This window comes from Chrysemys picta, chromosome 3 (genome assembly GCF_011386835.1).
Source record: "Chrysemys picta bellii isolate R12L10 chromosome 3, ASM1138683v2, whole genome shotgun sequence".
NCBI classification, from domain to species: Eukaryota; Metazoa; Chordata; order Testudines; family Emydidae; genus Chrysemys; species Chrysemys picta.
The window spans coordinates 115,167,875-115,187,126 of NC_088793.1; the positions used below are offsets into that span (position 1 = coordinate 115,167,875).

Sequence of the window (19,252 nt, forward strand, 5' to 3'; positions counted from 1 at the left end):
GGAAGAACTGATTGGCAGATTCCATGGAAAGAACCCATCCTAATACTTGGAGACTTCAATGCAAGAGTTGGATCCAATGTTGAGATCTGGCCTCGGATTCTGGGTAGGCATGGCATTGAATGTATGAATGATAAGGGTTAGAGAGTTCTTAAGCTCTATGCCAGGCAAGGCTTATCCGTAACCAACACCTTCTTTGCTGGTAACATCAGACCAACCACCTGGTGGAGACACCGGAGGGCCAAGCACTGGCATCAGCTGGAACTGGTACTGATAAGATATACATATTTGAAAGATATCTTGCATACATGATCCTTCCAAAGTTCAGACTGACTCAGAACACTCTTTTGCTTGCTGTAAAGTGAAATTTCAAGCTAAGAGGATGCACCTAAAAAATTGCCATGCAACCTCGTATTGACATGTGCCAAATCAATGATCCTATCAAGAAACGGGCTTTATAAAGAAGTAGTAGCAAAGACAGTTGAAACAAATGAAACTGCTTCAGATACATGGGAAGTGCTGAAGATAAGTATGTACAATGTGGCCATCAAGAGTTTTGGAAAGAGTACTGAAAAAATGGTATGTAGACCATTTGGAGATACTGCTGCCACTCACTGACAGGAAAAGATCTGTGCTGATCACTTAGAAGGTCTACTTCTACTACTGATTTGTTCAACAATCTAAGAGACGCTCGTAAGGTTGTTCAAATAGCTTCCAGGATGTGTGCTCAAAAATTTTGATTGGGTCTCTGTGACAGCATCCAACAGGCAACTGACAGAGGTGACAGTGGACGGTTGTATGAGGGCATTAGAAAAGCCCTTGGGCCAATAAAGAACAAGACAGCTCTGCTGAAAGATCAGGATGGCAATATCATAGCAGATAAAGGAAAGCAATGGGTGAGGTGGATTGAGCACTATGGAATGATATACTCAAGGGAGTCTGTAGTAGGCCAATGTGTGCTACACAAATTTCCTGGGTTTGAAGTTTCTGGATGCCAAACCTACACTAGAGGAACCAAAGCACCCAAAAGGTTCCCAACAACAAAGCTTCAGGATCTGTTTCTGCAGAAATCTACAAATGTACAAAGACTTGCTGCGAAGATTGCATGAGGTATTGCTATGCTCTTGGAAGGAAGGAACTGTTCTACAAGATTTTAAGGATGCTCGTTTCAGCCAACTCTCCAAAAACAGAGGAGACAGAAGTGATAATCACAGAGGTATCTCTCTTCTTAACATCGTTAAAATGACCTTAAACTATATTATTTTACCTAATTTACCAAACTTTAGCTGAGAGAATCTATCCTCTAAGCCAGTGTGGCTTCCACTAAGGAAGGTCTACCATAGACATGGTCTTCTTCATAAGACAACTGCAGGAAAAGTACAGAGAGAAGCGTATTAAGCTGTATATGGCTTTTATAGATTTAACAAAACCCTCTGAAATGGTTAGTCCGTCAGGGCTTTACATTGTTCTGAAGAAGCTTGCTTGTCCGCCTATATTGCTAAACCTTGTGAAATTCTTACACAATGACATGAAGGCAACTATAATGTATGAAAATCAAGAGTCTGACTCATTTAACATCAACAATGGAGTGAAGCAGGGAGGGCTACATACTGGCTCCTATATTGTTTAATATTTACTTCTCATTCCTGCTTCAACATGTGTTCCATGATGTTTGAGAGGGTGTCTATCTTAGCTCTAGACACAATGGAGGTTTGTTTAACATTGCAAGGTTCAGAACTAAGATGAAGGTGAAGGAGATATCATAAGGGACCTGTTGTTTGCAGATGATGCAGCCCTTGTGGCTCACAGTGTTGATGCCCTAAAACATCTTACTACCAAGTTCTCTGATTCATGCAAAATCATTGGGCTATCAATAAGCTTGAATAAGACTGATCATGCACCAAAGCTCTTCAGAACCAGTTCCAGATATCACCTTATTCATATGGATGCTGTTAACCAATTTTGCCACCTTGGCTCTACTGTTACCAGCAATACAGATCTGGATGCTGAGCTCACTAGTAAAATCAGCAAAGCAGCTAGGAACCTTGGTCTTTTGCAAGACAGAGTCTGGAACAATAACAAATTGTCAACTAAAGTGAAAATCCATATTTATGAGATATGTGTTTTATCCATCCTTCTATCTGGCTCAGATACATGGACGACTTATGCCAAACATATCAAAAGAATAAACAGCTTTCATATTAGATGCTTGCATAAAATTCTTCTAATAAGATGGCAAGACAGGGTGACACATGTGGAAGTGTTAAATTGTGCTGGTATGTCGTTAATGGGAACCTTGATTAGTAAGAAAAGACTCAAGTGGCTTAGACATGCCAAGCAGATGCCGGATTACAGGATCCCAAAGAGTATGCTGTACTCTGAAGCTTGCGAAGCGTTTAGAAAGAGATGCAGACTGCTGTGCAGATTTCAGGATGCTTACAAAGATGATGTAGTATCCTTTGGAATCTCCATGGATGATTGGAAAAGGAGTGCAGAATGCCGCTCTGGTTGGCGGAGACAGCTTGTAGATGGAAAGAGGAGTTGCGAGGTGGACTGGCTCAAGCTTTGTAATGACTGGCATCAGAGGAGGAAAGAATCTGTTGCTCAGATTCAGAGCATTGCTAGTGCATGGGTGTGCCCGACCTATGCACAGGACTGTCACTAGTGCATTGGACTCAGCAGCCATTAAAGAACTCATCAGCACATACACCATGCTCTATAAAGAGCAATGGTTCCATTGATTGACTGGGGCTGAGCCCATGTCCTGGGAATAAAGGGTTTTAATCACATAACACTATTCATGGAACATTTCTTACACTCTCAGTTCCTATTTGGATATTTTTGATGCCACAGACTGGCTGGCCTCCCGTACCTTGAGTTGCTTTATCTTTGCTTGGACGTCGCACTCTGAGAAATGTTCAATATTGGTCAACTGCAGATCCATCTCTGTTAGCCAGACCAGAATGTTGTCACGTGATGTCTCAAACTCCTCACGCTGGCCAATAAAATGCTGAAAAAACAAAAGGGAAAACACAACCGAAACAATGTGAGGCTTCCACAAAAGTTAGTTTTCACTTCACTATCTTCTGAGTCTGACTGAAATCAGTACATGTTCTTCACTGATCTCCTCTATGCTCTTTCAGGTTCCCACTTCAGTACCATTGTGCCTCTAGCAGCGAAGAGCAGAGTTACAAAAGTTCAACTGCAAGTATTCTTGTTCTTCTCTTCTAAGGGGAAGTAGGGCACCCAGGTCCAACTCTACATCTTCCTGCAGTGTATTACTTAACTACTTTAGATAGAGCACCCACAAAATCATCAAAATAAAGTTTAAATAACCCAGCCAAAGAGAAAACTTGCATGGGCTTGAGGAGTCAGAAGCTCACAACATCCTTCATGCATACAGTCTAGTTCTGTAAGAGAATGGCTTGAAAATAGAGAAATACTTTTAGCCTGCGCAGGATAGAAGTGACTCGCTTTTGTAAGTTGTCCCATCTCTGGTTCCCTTCATGGACCATCTGTTTGAGGCTGCAAGCAGAGTCAGTGCGGTTTTCTCGGGCCAGGCGGCGGTACTGTTTATTAATCAGTTCCAGCTGTGTCAGACTTTCATGCACTTGTCTTTGGAAGGCCTAAAATAACAATGGAAACAACAAAAGACACTATCAGACTGTCAGCCTCTGAAATTGGTAAATGGTCTCAGATTGTTCTTGTCTTTGGTTCCAATCCTGAAATTGGATCTGTACCAACATGGGTGCAAACATTTGCTGGTACTGACCTGATTGTAGGATTGGGGCCTTTTGATTGGGATGAGCAAAGAGAAATGTCGTTGTTTACAAAATCAATAAATGGCAGTAAGGACCAAGCATTTCAGTGAGAATGCTCCTGTCACAATGACAGCAGCAAGCACAGTTTTATTCCAAGAATGAGGTACTGTCTTTTCTTGGCTGTCCAATATTTCACCTGCATATTTTAGAATATGGAGGGTGTAAATTCTGAAACCAATTAAAAGTTTCTTAAAATGTTACATTAGAGGGCTGGACTGGATATTGACTAATTAAATTTCAGTGGGTTACAAACAAGCACTGTAAATGGTGATGTCAAATTTTTAAAGACATCAAAGCAAAAATTTTATAAGATTTCTCAAGTCTCAATTAATCTATTTAGAACTACCTCTTGGCAGATGCTGAGAAGTCTTCATATGAATAATAATTGAATTCTGAATTTGCTTTGACAGTATTCCAAGCACCTTTTATTTATCTTTAATATGACAGGTATGAGAACCATTTTTATTTCCACAGTCACAGAGAAAGAAAGTTTTGTGAATATTTATACAACTCTGCATTTGAGCAAATGGCCAGGCCACATGTGACTTATTCAAATCCTACTGGTTACCTACCAGCTCTGTGTTCTTGGGGAACCAGGGCGCAGTACCCAGCCTGTCTGACTCACCAAAGACTACCCCCCCACCCTCTGCTTGAACCTAAGCCGATCAGAAGAAAGACTTACAGAAAGCAATGAAAAGGCACTGGGAGGCACACCTAAACCCCCTCTGGACAAGGGTGACAGGATTAAGGAAACTCCCTTGCCTCATTTGCATCAAGGATGGGACAGGGAGGCATCTCCATTAGCATACAGAATGGAGAACAGAGACTCAAAGGCAAGAACTGCACTGAACTCTGGGGGACCTCTGCTCCAGATGTTAATGAACCTATGCCTGCATGCACCCAGCTCAGAAGTTATCAGACCAATTCTAGTAATAAATCCTTTATTGGTATCCAAAATACAGAAGCTGCCTAATTGCATTGTGAGTGTCCTCGAAGGAACACCGCCCATAGCCAGGAATGAGCAGTTCCTATTGTCTAGCCCAGGGGTTCTCAAACTGGGGGTCAGGACCCTTCTGGGGGTCGCAAGCTGTCAGCTTCCACCCCAAAACCTGCTTTGCCTCCAGCATTTATAATGGTGTTAAATATATAAACAAGTGTTTTTAATGTATAAGGGGGGTGGCACTCAGAGGCTTGCTATGTGAAAGGGGTCACCAGTACAAAAGTTTGAGAACCACTGGGCTAGCCTGAACAAAATCACTTTGGTAAATCTAGTGTTCTCCCTTGAACCACTGTTCTTTCCCTACAAAAACTCCTACCTATGTTCAAGTAAGTGCTCTGATGCCTGTATCCAACATCTTCATCAGTTCCACTGGGACCTCATCTTCTCCTGACTGACTGTGCTGGGGGCTCTGCCTGCCTCCAGAACTCTGGACCCTCAGCTACCACCAACTTGGGACCCCAGATCGATTCACGCTTCACAGCGTGATGAGATCCCAGCTCTCTCTCGTTCTCTCTCTAAGTAGAACCTTCTGACCCTGACTTGTGTGGCTCCCCTTGTATGGTTATTACCTGGCAATAAATAACTTTCATGGTTAAGCTGGTTGCTTCTCTCTCTCTCCCCCCCGCCACTAGGGGGTGTTTTTTGGCTTCTCCATTTGCTCTGCAGGAACGCTCCTCGTACTTAAGCTAAAGATCCCTGCAGCACTCAAAAATCCTGTGGAATTTGCTCATCGAGTGAGTTATTACCAGAACAATTGTAACGTGAAAGTGGGGATAGGGACGTGCTAAACCTGGGGCATGTGAGGGTGGCAGCTTGGAAGTGCTGCTCGACCCAGACTGCTGCATCCAGGAGCATATAAGGGTGGCAGATTGAAAGTGCTGCTCGACCCAGCATGCTCAGGCATGCTCTATTCCAATGCAGTGCACATGGCATATGAAGGTGACAGCTTGGAAATGCTGCTTGACCCAGCCTCCTGAGTACAGGGACATATAAGGGGTCAGCTTGGGAGTGCTGAATAACCCAGTCCTCTCAGATGTGCTCTGTTAATGTGTGTGTGTGTGTGTGTGTGTGTGTGTGTTCGCCTGATTCTGGGGTTGGAAGAACCAGGCCCTGCAAGATAGCTCCATTGGGAGGGAACTTGCAGAAGGGAGAAGTAGAGCTCCGTATAAGAACACGTGACACAAACAGTACATTGATAGAATTACAGACCCCCCCCCACAGAGGAGTAACCCTAATAAATGAGCATACCCCAAAGTAATGGGCAAATCTGGTAACATTCTCCAGGTTATAAAAGTTTCAGTCAACCAATTCGGGAACAGAAACAGTACCATGTGACTTGGATGATCAATCACACTATATGAATAGCAAATACTCAAAAAGCAAGTCATAGCAAGAACCTGGTGAGCACTTTGTAGGCTTGAATTTGATCACAAATTTATTGTTGAATTTCTCAAAAGCAAAGTTTGTTTTGCTGATAACTCATGAACAGAGAAAAGGGCAAAATGTGTTGAATATTTCACTCAGTTCTATTTGGGACACATGCAATTTAAAGGAAATGATAAAGAAGTGAATTCGCTTTGGTTCCAGATCACAGTTGTGCAAGTTTGCATTTTCTAGCATTAGGTAGCCAAAAAAGTGATGAGGACAGGAAGAGGGAGAGAAACGATAGCACTGGAAAACAAATATGCTAGTGGACCCGAATACAAATTCATTAACAGCATCAGCTATGTTGATGCATATTGCCTCAATCCTGCCACTTGTCAGAATGCGTGTTAATTAAAAATGAAAATAAGCACTTTTGTGCAATGAAGTCACAGGGATAGCTAAAGGAGCTAGTTAGAAACAACCAAATACACCAAAGGGTCCTTGTCACGATAATTACTCTTTTTGTTTAAATGCCAATGAAATAAGAAAGCAACCAACATGCAGTTCTGTAATTGGAGTGAGAAGCACATTCTCTCATGGAAGAGGCATACATCTGACCACTGATTTACTACTAACTCAAAAGATTTAACCTTGTAATCTACAACTCAGTGTAAATTACAATGCCACCTCACCTGTTACCAAGTCTTGTTTAGCAAAAGAACAATTAAATATGTTTTCCAATGTACAGTTCAGCAATGCAGTAATTCATTTGCTGATGTTCCTCTTTGCATTACAGCGTCAGTGAAATACTGGACTACTGTGTGATTTTGTACAATGGAGTTCATGACATACTGGATGACTGACGCCATCTAATGTGCTTTGCTAATGTTCTTAAAGGTTTTATCTTATTGGTGGGATGGATAGGAGAATAAAATAGGAAAAAAATAGTTACAGTCTGAAGGAACTCAATTTTCTACCCCGATCATGGCTGCCCCCAAGTGAACACTAATTTTGGACTTACATCCCTACTTTGAGATGATAGTAGCTGTAGGTACATGTAGATGTACCAATTTAAACAGGAGTACTAGACTAAAAACTATTCTCCTTGTCTGCAATCTAAGCTCCATATGTCTGTGTGAGAGTACTGTGGTATGTGTTGGAAGGTAAAGGTCAGTGTATAAAGGTTGACACAGTGAGAGCATAGACAGAGAAACCGGCTGTGATCATAGGAGACAGCTGAGAGATGCATGGTAGTCTCTCATTTACAGTAACTCACTAAACATGATTTAGACTCTGGTCACTGAATGGAGGGAGGATGGAACGAATGGACAGGACTGCAAACAGAATACTGATTTTCCAGATAAATTTCAACCTTTACATGATTATTATCTGGTAGCCTTTGGCTTCACTATATTTAAGAGGTCGGTTAGTGGTTCAGTAATGACCAGAGGTTTGTACACAGGTAATAAAAACTGAGCCTGGCTGAAGCATTCCAAAGCCTAAGGTGCCATACTCCTGTTCTTTAAGCCCAAAGAGTTTATTTTCTTGTGTTCACAATTAGGAAAGAAAACTGAAACTAACTCACCTGAACGGCCCCAAAGAATTCCATTTATTTGCACACCACACATACATTAGTCACAAACACCAATCAGTTACATAACTACAACATGGCTAAGCCCCAGGCAAGGCCCCACCCCTGCAAACGCATAGGCACATGCTTAACGTTTAGCTTGTGTGTGTCTGAGTGATATCAAAGGGAATACTCACACGCGTAAAGTTACTTGCGAGTGTAAGTGTTTGCAGGATCAGGATCTAAGGTAGGAATGTGGTAACACTTTGCAAATATCTGAAGAGTGTAAATATGAAAAAGGAGAGGAGTTATTTAAGGGGTACCATACAAGAAATTACAGCCAGGAGCAATGGGATGAACTATAGGAAAAGAAAATATTTAGGGTGTATATAGTCTTCAAAGAGAAATTGTAGAAGGATTTGGGACATTTAAAAATTACAGTGGACAGACCCACGGACGATGCACAGTAAGGAACAATCCTGCATTGATAGGGTGAGAGACTGAATGACCTAGTATGTCTTTTCCTATATCTATATCTCTATATCCATATATCTATAGCCTCTAATTTTTTTTTCTTAAAAAATGCTAGGGGACAGCTGCAAAATCATCAACTCTTCTGTATCGTGTGTCTGTATTGAGCAGCTTATGTACTGAAAGGAGAACCAGCTGGCTGCTGTAATAGGATCTGGAGATATTAAATTTCAAACATAATAAGTTACCTCAAATTTCTTTAGCTCTTCCTTGGCAACCGTATACACCACACCAGAGGAGCTAGGAAAGGCAGCTGTCCTCTCTGAAATTTTCAGCCAGTCTTCAAAGCGAGAATAGTCATCTAAGAACTTTTGCCACAGTCGCCACGTCTCTTCAATTCTGCGACAGAAAATGGAAAATTAGGGTACGTTTAGATTTGAGGTCATTTGCCCTGCATTGCTCTGCCTGATCATAAGCTACAATAGGGAACCAGGGCTGCACTGAACAATAACTGGCTCTTAACCAAGCCTTGATTGCAAGGTTGATAAATGGACAACAGAAATGGCTGGTTGATTCCAGTTTAAGCTGGAATAAGACAGCAATGTTTTTTTGTGTGTGCTGCAAATCTTCATTTACAACTGGTATATAAAGAACATTATGAGCTGTAATAGGAGTTCTAAAAATGTGGCCATTTGCCAAAATGTAGTCCTATGTATACAAACTACAATTAGCTGAATGTTCTAGAGCAATGGTTCTCAAACTGGGGTCTACGGATCCCTGGGGGTCCACAAGAGTATTCCACGGGGTCCACGAGTCATGTCCAGCTCCAGGGGGGTCCGAGAGTCATGTCCAGGCCCACTGATCAACTCCTCCCTCCTAGTGCCTCCTGCATGCTGCAGAACAGCTGTTCAGCAGTATGCAGGAGGTGCTGGGAGGGTAGGGGAGGAGCAGGGATGGGGCGTGCTTTGGGGAGGGAAGAGGAGGGGCAGGGGTGGGGTATTGGGGGAAGGTGTGGAGTGGGGGCAGGGCCTGGGGCTGAGCGGGAGTTGGGCACCCCTGGGGAAAATTAGAAGCCAGCTTGGGGGTCCACAAAATTTTTTAAATCAAAATGGGGGTCCTTGGGTTGCTACAGTCTGAGAACCGCTGTTCTAGAGACAACATTCAACTGTAGAATCAAACCATTCCTATAGGAAACCAAAATGTTGCAGCATGAATTGGTAAATTTTCCAGGGTAACTCAGCCAGGAGGAGGTAGTGTATTGGTGCTAGTTAAAAACAAACATTAAAATGACTACGTATATCTGTCATAAATTACTTTGAATTAACATAAGGATGTGGTGACATTCTTTTGCATTCATCAGTAAAAAATCAGTTACAAGAATATCCACTGCAAATACGTTTTTGTAACAATGTATTTTTAAAACATGAAATAAGTCACTGAAAAAAACATTTCAGCTGATGAAAAAACAATGTTGTTATAAATTATACATGTAGTAGAAATGTAATTTGAGTCCTGATCCTGCAATTAAATGGACAGACTTTTGGGACTGTACATAACCCCAGTGACATCAATCTGGTTCCACACAAGTGCAGAGTCCTGCTTGTACAGATCTCCTTGCCAGAGCTGGGACTTGGTCTACTTTTTAAATACGGAGAATATTTTCTCAGGTAAGTGAATATCTGAGAAATAGCAACTTTTTTTTCCAGATTGAAACATCTGGAGAATCTCTTGGGTTTTATGAGTATTTTGTACTTACTTAAGTCGCCTTTCCATTGACATTGCACAGATGTTTCTCCATCTTCTGTCCAGGTTCCGGGTGGCCTGCTGGATGGAGTCGCACTCTGTTTCTGTGGCACAAGCATCACAGTCATGGAGCAGCACCTCACACAGGTTGAGAACAGATGCAACTCCAGTGCTGTGTTTCTCTATGTCCCTTTGGAGTTCCTGCAGGTCAAGAAATCAAAGCTTAAATATGTAAGCCAAACCACGTGCTCTTTGAAAATATGCTATTTAATATGCTATTAAAATAATATAAAATAAAAAGTCAGGCAAGCTCACAAGAATCAGGATGAATGAGTATTAAAATGCCCAACCTACATGGCATTGCTGCAATGTTACTAATAAACAAGTAGGTTAGTAGAGGCAGGCGATAGTATAGAGCTATCCAGTACTTGAGAAAACCTGCAGATAGAGGACAGATCCTCAGCTGGTGTAAACTGTCATAGCTTTACAACAGCCAATGAAAGTTTTGTCTCATCGGCATTTCTCACCACTGCCATATTACGATGGACCTGTTTGCTTTTCCCCCTTCCTCCCTCCTCCCCTCCAGAAACATAAAACAGAAGTTCAAAAGAGAAAAAAAAGTGACAGCCAACAGGGACAGAAGTAGACAAAGCAGGGACTACTGAACTAGGGGTGAGAGACTCCGACACACACACTGGGGGCTCTAGGATCCAGATGTGCCTCACCACATGTGCCCCTCGCCACATGGGCTTGGGAGAAAACTGCAGAGAGGAGCCAGCCAGAAATCCAGCTGGTAGGAGCAGAAGCAGCCAACACAAGGACCTTCGGACCTTCAGAGAACCTACTACAGTTTTGACTGGATTTTCTCTGCCCTGTGCTGATTGGTGTTTGCTCCAAACCTACCCCGCCGGTACAGTCTCTTCACCTCAGCGTCACTCCACACCTGTCCCCCATCCCTCTCACCCTCTTTTCCTTTTCCTTCCATTTAGCTGAGCCCCCTGTTGAAACTAACAAGCCATTTGTCACCATCACATTGCTCCCTCTGCTTATGTGTTCTATCCCTTCCCCCACCCTGCGTCTGTCTTGGCTGTTTAGACTGTAAGCTCTGCAGGCCAGGGACCACCTATTGTACTGTGTTTCTTGGGTGCTTAGCACAGTGGGGCTAAGATTTTATGGGATCTCTCAATTGTGCCAGCCCGAATGGTGCAGGCAAATAGGCCGGACATAGCAGCTGTAGAAAAGATGATAGACATGACCATGTTAATTGATATTGCCATACCAGCAGATAATCATCTTCTCTTCTTCCTTTTTTATATGTCTAAGTATAATGAACTCTATCACGAAGAACAGAAAACAGAACAAAGATGATTACTGGAGCACTTGGGGCAACCTCTAAGGGTACGAAGGAGCAGCTCAGGAGCATGTTAGGTGTGCAAGACATCATGATCAGTGACCTCCAGATGACAGTGTTCTTAGGCCCCGTGAGAATTTTAAAGAAAGTCAAAGGTGAATCAGTGCATTTGAGCACCTAAAATGCTGGAGTTCTGCGAAGGGCTTAACAAAAGTACTGACTACCCAAACTTACAGAGTCAGTTCGTGGTCAGGATTCATTGGTGACTCATGGGGATACATTTTAGACAGTAGCTTTCCCCTTAAGTATCCTTTATGTTGTGAAGGCTATTTCTTAAAAAACCCACATACCTATGATGTCGTACTGAGGGATGATAATAATAATGGCAAGAAAAATAAATAAGTTTCACTGTACTGTGGGCATTCATTCTGCTATACTGTGTTCCCTTCTATTCTTCACTAAGTCACGAGTGTGTCTCTTGACACGTTCTGCAGGTTGGGCAGCAGTAGCGCGTCTATAGCAGTACATCTTTAATATGAAATGTTGCTGTTTTCCTCTCAGCTGTCCAATTATAACATTATTTTTAATTGGGGATGGCAGGGGAAAATGGGGGAGAAAAGTGACTTTCCACAGAAGTTTCATAGACATGGAAAGAAAAAGCAGTCCTCCTAGTGTCAGCACATTTACAGCAATTACACTCTAACTAATCTCTGTCCATCTCATTGTAATAAATTAAGAGGAGGGCATAGGAATTTAAAAAATTTATCCTGAAATTGGTTAGCTTTCCAACTCCTCACATCTATAGTAAAATCCACAACAAAAAATGAAGACACTAGAGACATGTGGACAACGTGAGTAAGGAATCATAGACTCATAGACTTTAAGGTCAGAAGGGACCATTACGATCATCTAGTCTGACCTCCTGCACAATGCAGGCCACAGAAGCTCACTCACCCACTCCTGTAACAAACCTCTAAACTATGCCTGAGTTATTGAAGTCCTCAAATCGTGGTTTAAAGACCTCAAGGTGCAGAGAATCCTCCAGCAAGTGACCGGTGCCTCACGCTGCAGAGGAAGGCGAAAAACCTCCAGGGCCTCTGCCAATCTGCTCTGGAGGAAAATTCCTTCCCGACCCCAAATATGGCAATCAGTTAAACCCTGAGCATGTGGGCAAGACTCACCAGCCAGCACCCAGGAAAGAATTCTCTGTAGTGACTCAGATCCCACCCCATCTAATATCCCATCACAGACCATTGGGCCTATTTACCTGCCAATAATCAAAGAAGGATTGTGAAAGATAGATCCTGTCAAACTATTTTTTTTAAATGAGATTACAAGTTTGGTTGATAAAGGTAATAGTGCTTTGATTTGGAACCATATGACATTTTGATTAAAAAAAGCTAGAACTATATCAAATTAACATTCTACAGATTCAATGGATTAAAAACTGGCTAAATGATAGATCTCACAATATAGGTGTAAATGAGGAATCACTATCAAGTGAATGTATTTCTACTGGCGTCCTACAGGGATCGGTTCTTGACCCTACATTATCTAACATTTTTATCAATGACCTAGAAGAAAACACAAAATCAGCATTGATCAAGTTTGCATATATGACATAAAAATTAGAGGGACAGTAAATAATGAAGAGGACAAGTCACTGATACAGAGCAATCTAGATTGCTTGGTGAACTGGGCACAAGCAAACAATGTGCCTTTTAATATGGCTAAATGTAAATGTATACATCTAGGAACAAAGAACGTAGGCCATACTTACACAATGGGGGACTCTATCCTGGGAAGTCATGACTCTGAAAATGATTTGGGGGTTGGGGCGGATAATCAGCTGAACAAGAGTTCTCAGTGCAATGCTGTGGTGAAAAGGGCTACTGTACTGTGATCTCTGGATGCATAAACTGGGGAATCCTAAGTAGCAGCAGAGAGGTTATTTTACCTCTGGATGTGGCACTGGTGTGACTCCTGCTGGAATACTGTGTCCAGTTCTGGTGTCCATAATTCACAAAGGATGTTGATAAGGTTCAGAGAAGAGTCACAAGAATGATTAAAGGATTAGAAAATATGCCTTAGAATGATAAACAAAATAGATTGAGCTCCTTGAGTCTAACAAAAAGAAGGTTAAGGGATGACTTGACAACAGTTTTAGGTACCTACATGGGGCACAAAAATTTGATAATGTGCTCTTCAATCTAGTAGACAAATATATAATACGATCCAATAGCTAGAAGTTGAAGCTAGACAAATTCAGACTGGAAATAAGGTGTACATTTTTAAGAGTGAGGGTATCCACTAGAACAATTTACCAAGGATCATGTTGGAGTCTCCATCACTGGCAATTTTAAAATCAAGATTGGCAAGGTCCCAGCATTCTGCAACACTGTTACAGCAAACTGGAAATTCTTTGGCAGCTTTATTTTAAAAATGGATCTTTTTAGTGAAAATGAACGTCAGAGTCAGTTCAATAGCACGTGTACTATTTATTTGAATCTTACATTTCCCAGAGAGCCTGCAGTGAGGATAGCCACATTTACTGCGTGGCTTGTAGGCTCAAGAAAAGAAAGATGCATTGGTTGCAGTAAGCCACATTTTCAAGGTTTTCTCTGCAACTCTAGGGGCTAAAAGCCAATTTAAAAAAAACAAACTGAAAACTGATATTTTTTAAGTACAATTCCACACGATGGTATAGATTCTGCAGTAAATTTTGTGGCCTTGGAATTATAGATTACATGGGGACCAGCCAATACAGAACCAACCATTTGCACAAGTTTGGTTAAATGAACATAGATCTTGCCTCCTTCCTTGTGACTTCCTCAGCTGCATTATTCATCTGCACATAGCATAACCTCAGAATCACCTTTCTGAAATGGAACTCAAACATGAGTAAGTTGTTGCCACGAATTTAATGAATGCTTTTGCTGAAAAATCAATCCACAAATGAACACTTCAGTGTTTTTAAAGTCCAGTCTGCATCCATAAATGATTTACTGTACATTTGCTTTTACTTCTACTGCTTTTACTTTCACAAAGGTTAGTTGCTAATCTGCCCCAGCACCAGCAATCCACACTATTGCAGCTCATATTTCCTAACAGTGTTTTAACTCTTGGGAGTACTCCCAAGGGCATGCATGGTACAGGACAACTATGAACGCTATCTGCAGCATCCTCAAGGATTACATTGCTCAGGTGTGATCCTCTTTATTACTAATCTCCGCTTCTTGGTTTTCATGACCTTTTTCCACTGGAACTGATGTTCCATCTTGAAATGTCATTTCAACATATTTGTCTTCAGCACATTACTGGTGCTTGTGAGACAGACTATGAAAATGATCTGCTATTATTCCTGGATATGTGTAAGAAAAATTCCTGCCCAATTGCTGACTACATTTGGATTGAACCTCATGATTCAAATGGCTGGTTAAAGATGGAGAGTAACACTACCTGCAAGGAAATAGGAGGGAGGTTTCTGCAACACCTTGCAATGTTTCACACTTGTTGTGGCCTGATTAACAAAAAAGGAAAAAACGTCTTTGAAATCTGACTAGTTTTCCAGGGTTGGCAGATTGCAGTGAGGTTACACTCACTCTCCTTCAGGTCGTACTAATTTAACTGCCCCAGAAGAGCAACTGCAAAGTTATTATGTGTGTTCCCCTCCAACTCTGCTTCTACTGGCTCATCAGCCAAGTCTGAGTGTGGGAGCCATAGAACTGGGATCCAGCCCTACTTTCTGGCAGGCAATGCTACATTTTTAATTAAATTTGAGATTTGTAGTTGAGTGATAGTTTGCGACAGTGTGGGCGGAGAGATAACATGTCCCTAAGAGAAAACAAATGTGGAAAAACATACAGATCAAACAGAAAGAAAAACTAGTGCTGACATAGCTGGCTGAAAAGGTAGCTGAGGTAACCTGTGTTGTGAAAACCAAATGAATATTACTAGTAACAGCTATAATAAAAATGCTTTCTTCTTTATGTTAAAAGTTCATGTTTTCTTTGCTGTTAGTGTTATAACAAATTAATTGGCAGGGAGCTGCCAAACGTACTATGCTTACAAGGCAAAATACACTTCCATTGTTTGTCCCCTTTGGAGTTCCAATGGAACCACTGGTACTTCAAAATGAACATTGCCACCATCTAGCATTGCACAGAAACAACGACGCAGAACTGCAGAGAATAAAGAGTTCAACTGATGTCTGTACCCAGAATGAATGCAGTAGTAAAGGAGTCATAACAAACCTTGGGATGCCCATGTAGGTACACTCCCAGAAAAATCTCTAAACATTTGGTTTAACATTAATACTTAGCACTGTACAGCACTTTACATCTTCAAAGCTCTGCACAGTATTAGCTTCTCTTCATATCTGTCCTGTTTGTATTATTCTCCCCATGTTACAGATAGTGAAATGTACAAAGAGGTTAAAAAGCTTTTTCCCATAGCCACACAGTATGTCAGTTGAGGAGCTAGGATTAAAATTGAGGAGATTCTTAGTTTTTGGACTTTCACTCTGTTCACTGAGCTACATTGTCATTCTACATGCTTTATAAATCAATTGTCTGCAAAATGTTACAGTACTTTTCTCCCCACAAAAAATTAAACTTCTCTACTTTATTGTGTGTTAAGGAGAGGTGTTATTTTGCTTTTCACACACTCATCACAAACTGCACTGATATCAGTCAGTGACCAATCTGCCAAGAAATAACTGACGAGAAAGCAATCTGCTACGTGACAGGCAACAGAATTTCTGCCCAGTGTGTCAAACAGAACTGGCATAGAGTAACAAAAATATGTACAGAAACATGTATTTTGCAAAACTGATGTTACTCTTTCTAAGTTGTGATGGAGGTGCATAGTTTAGCAGGAAAGGGGAAGGGAAGCATACTAACAGTGTAGTACAATGTAAAAAACTACTACTACCAAAAAAAACCCAACCAACAAACACACACACACACACAAACAAACAAAAGAAATTATCTGCCTCATCCCACTTTTCCCATTTGCAGCATGAACTGCTTCATTCCAGCACTGTGTGCAGGCTTTGCACAGTGCAAATCAGTTTAAAGTTAAACATCAGTTTTGTACCACTCATGCAACTCAGCATGCAAAGGGACTCAAACATGTTTATGAACTGCAAAACAAAACAAAATCAGAAGGCATGTCCAAAGACGGACAATGTCAAGCACTTATAAAACTTGCAAGCGAACACTACAGTATGGTTTCATTTTAATTCTGGAAATGGACGGTAGTTCATTATATACTAAAAAAAAACAAAGAAAAAACCTCAACCACAACAGTAACCCACATTCTGGACATAACATCATGGTACCTTACCTCTGTCTGGCAGCATCAAACAGCTCCTTGTAGATTCAATGTCAAAGCCAGCAGAAGACTCTACCAGACTGATGCAATAAGCACTATCTGCCTTGAAATCTAAGGGCATCTTCTCTGCATCAGTGCCTTCTTTCAACACTGAGCTGGATACCGGCAGCCCAAGGGTATACTTTACTTGGGTCTCCCCACACCATAGTGCAACTGCCAGTGTGGTGACTGTGTCAGGTTTTTTACTCTTCTACCTCATTTTGTATTTTACCTGCTGCTCATTCAGTTTCCTTTGTATCTCCTCGGAATCACAGGTTTCGTAGACAATGGGTTTGGACAGCTCTGACTCAATGTGAGCGAGCCAGGATCTCAAGCTGTTCATGTTCTTATCCAGCTGCTGCACAGCAACCAGGGTCTCCTTCAACTTCTTCACCCTGCCAAAAAGAGAAACAAGAGCACGTGCACATCATTAAACAGCCTTTATAAGACATCACTTCTGTATAATTTTCACTGGGAAAGAAATTCAACTTAACTTCACACTCAAACAACAGAATTGCTAATCTAGGGCTTCCCCTTACTACTTACAGCACTACTAGCATATAAATAGTGTCCAAACCCAGTATTTCTAATTAACAGAAATTCAGGATTTTCAGAGGCCACACACAGAAATTTTATAGGCTTCTGTATCTCTGCCGGTGGAATCAAAGCTTGCTTTGGGGAAAGAAACCGTATTTTAATATGGTCAGTGTAAAAAAATCCATCTAAATTAGTTGTGCCTTTTGTTTCACTAATGTAGACACCTGGTCAGATTACAAGTAAATAGCTATTGCAATTAACAAAAGGAAATTGACCTGCATTGGTGTTGAACTACATGCATTTAATAAGACTTATTCACCTGTAAGTTCTAAAGACTGAACTCTCTCGCCCTTAGAGATAGTGAGCTCGGTCCTTAGCTGGGACAGAGCTCAGTACACTAACCCAGACCTCCTGGGGGTACAGAGAGGTCTTCAGGTGGTACATCAACTCAACTAGTTTTACAACAGACTATATAAAAAGCACTAGCGAAGTCAGTGCAAACTAAAATTTCATACAATGACTTGTTTATACTGCTCTATATAATATACACTGAAATGTAAGTACAATATTTATATTCCAATCGATGTATTTTATAAATATATGGTAAAAATGAGAAAGTAAGCAATTTCTCAGTATTAGTGTGCTGTGACACTTTTGTATTTTTAGGTCTGATTTTGTAAACAAGTATTTTTTAAGTGAGGTGAAACTTGGGGTATACAAGATAAATCAGACTCCTGAAAGGGGTACAGTAGTCTGGAAAGGTTGAGAGCCACAGTACTAACCCACTCTTCTACCTTCCCCAATCTTAAGGGCTACTCTAACTTGCACTGGATTGTAATAGTTACTTCAGATTTACACTGGTATGTAACTGAGAGCAGAATCTGCCCCCACAATGATTTCTTGGTTGTAACAGGACTGGTAACCTTGCTGTGCAACAATAATCACCAAGGACACCAATCAGCTTTCTTTTCAAGAGCACATTAGATAGGAGAATGAGAGAGACCTAACCACATTCCATAAGTATTTATGGTTAGATGTTAACCATTAGAACAATTTACCAAAGGTCATGGTGGATTCTCCATCACTGAGAATTTTAAAAGCAAGGTTATATGTTTTTTCTAAAAGATCTGCTCTAGGAATTGTTTTGGCAAAGTTCTATGGCCTGTGCTATACAGGAGGTCAGACTAAATAATCACAATGGTCCATTTTGGCCTTGGAATTTATGGATAGTCCTTTTGGTCTCCACAAATATCAGGGTTGTGCTGTTAGTGTTAAAAATCCCAAAGAGAGTGTGTGAGAGGCAGAGTCATAGTCCTATCCCTACTAGTGTACTATTTTGTGGAGTGGAACTGGCATAGGGACAGTATATGCTTCACTCTGTTTAGAGCAGTGGTTTTCAACCTGTGGTCTGTGGACCCCTGAGGGTCTGCAAACTGTGTAGGATTTCCAAAGGGGTCTGGCACCTCCATTTGAAATTTCTTAGGGGTCTGCAAATGAACAAAAAGGTTGAAAACCACTGGTTTAGCGGGCTCACCAGTAACTGCTGCTATGTATTCTCCTGGAATTATAGGGCCTGCTTCAGACACAATGCCTCCAAGCAGGGGCTTCTGTGGAACTGCGATTCCACCACTCACAGCAGAGCATGTAATAAGCGTGCACCACACAGAGCTATTTTCAGGACTTCAGCTTATATGATTCCTCCAAAAAAATCAGATCATAGTATCTTTGAAATTTGGGCAAGTTTGAATGCAAACTTTGTGGCTTAGGTCCATCTCGCTAGTCTTTAGGAGGTTAAAAGCAAATCATTACAGTTCTGTCATTCTGTTCTGTGTTTGTGCCTGGCACAATGGGATTTTGATCCATGTGTAGGGCTCTAAGAGGCTTTTTAATTATTCATCAAATGTGTAAATCTCTCAAATAACTTCAATATGTGTCTTTAATTACACTGAAAACATATCTGCATGCTTATGCAGTGGAACATGCTTATATGCGCACCTAATTATTCGCCCCCTCTAGTTTGAGCA

The 19,252-nt window shown here is 41.3% G+C and overlaps 1 protein-coding gene across 23 annotated transcripts in view; it reads right to left on the minus strand.

Annotated features, from left to right (window-relative positions):
• Window positions 1–19,252, minus strand: part of SYNE1 (spectrin repeat containing nuclear envelope protein 1) — a 488,794-nt gene that overhangs the window by 21,507 nt on the left and 448,035 nt on the right. For 22 of the 23 annotated variants that reach the window (XR_010599728.1, XR_002889944.3, XR_010599727.1 and 19 more), the window contains 5 exons: window positions 16,924–17,086; window positions 9,981–10,168; window positions 8,473–8,623; window positions 3,441–3,623; window positions 2,870–3,007 (listed from right to left, as the gene is read on the minus strand). Coding sequence is in view for 20 of the 23 variants with exons in the window: in XM_065588833.1 (XP_065444905.1) it covers window positions 2,870–3,007; window positions 3,441–3,623; window positions 8,473–8,623; window positions 9,981–10,168; window positions 16,924–17,086 (823 nt within the window). In the remaining 3 variants the exon portion in view is untranslated. Of the gene's footprint in view, window positions 1–2,869; window positions 3,008–3,440; window positions 3,624–7,863; window positions 8,030–8,472; window positions 8,624–9,980; window positions 10,169–16,923; window positions 17,087–19,252 lie in introns of those variants that run through there. The other variant, XM_065588838.1, reaches the window with a different exon arrangement.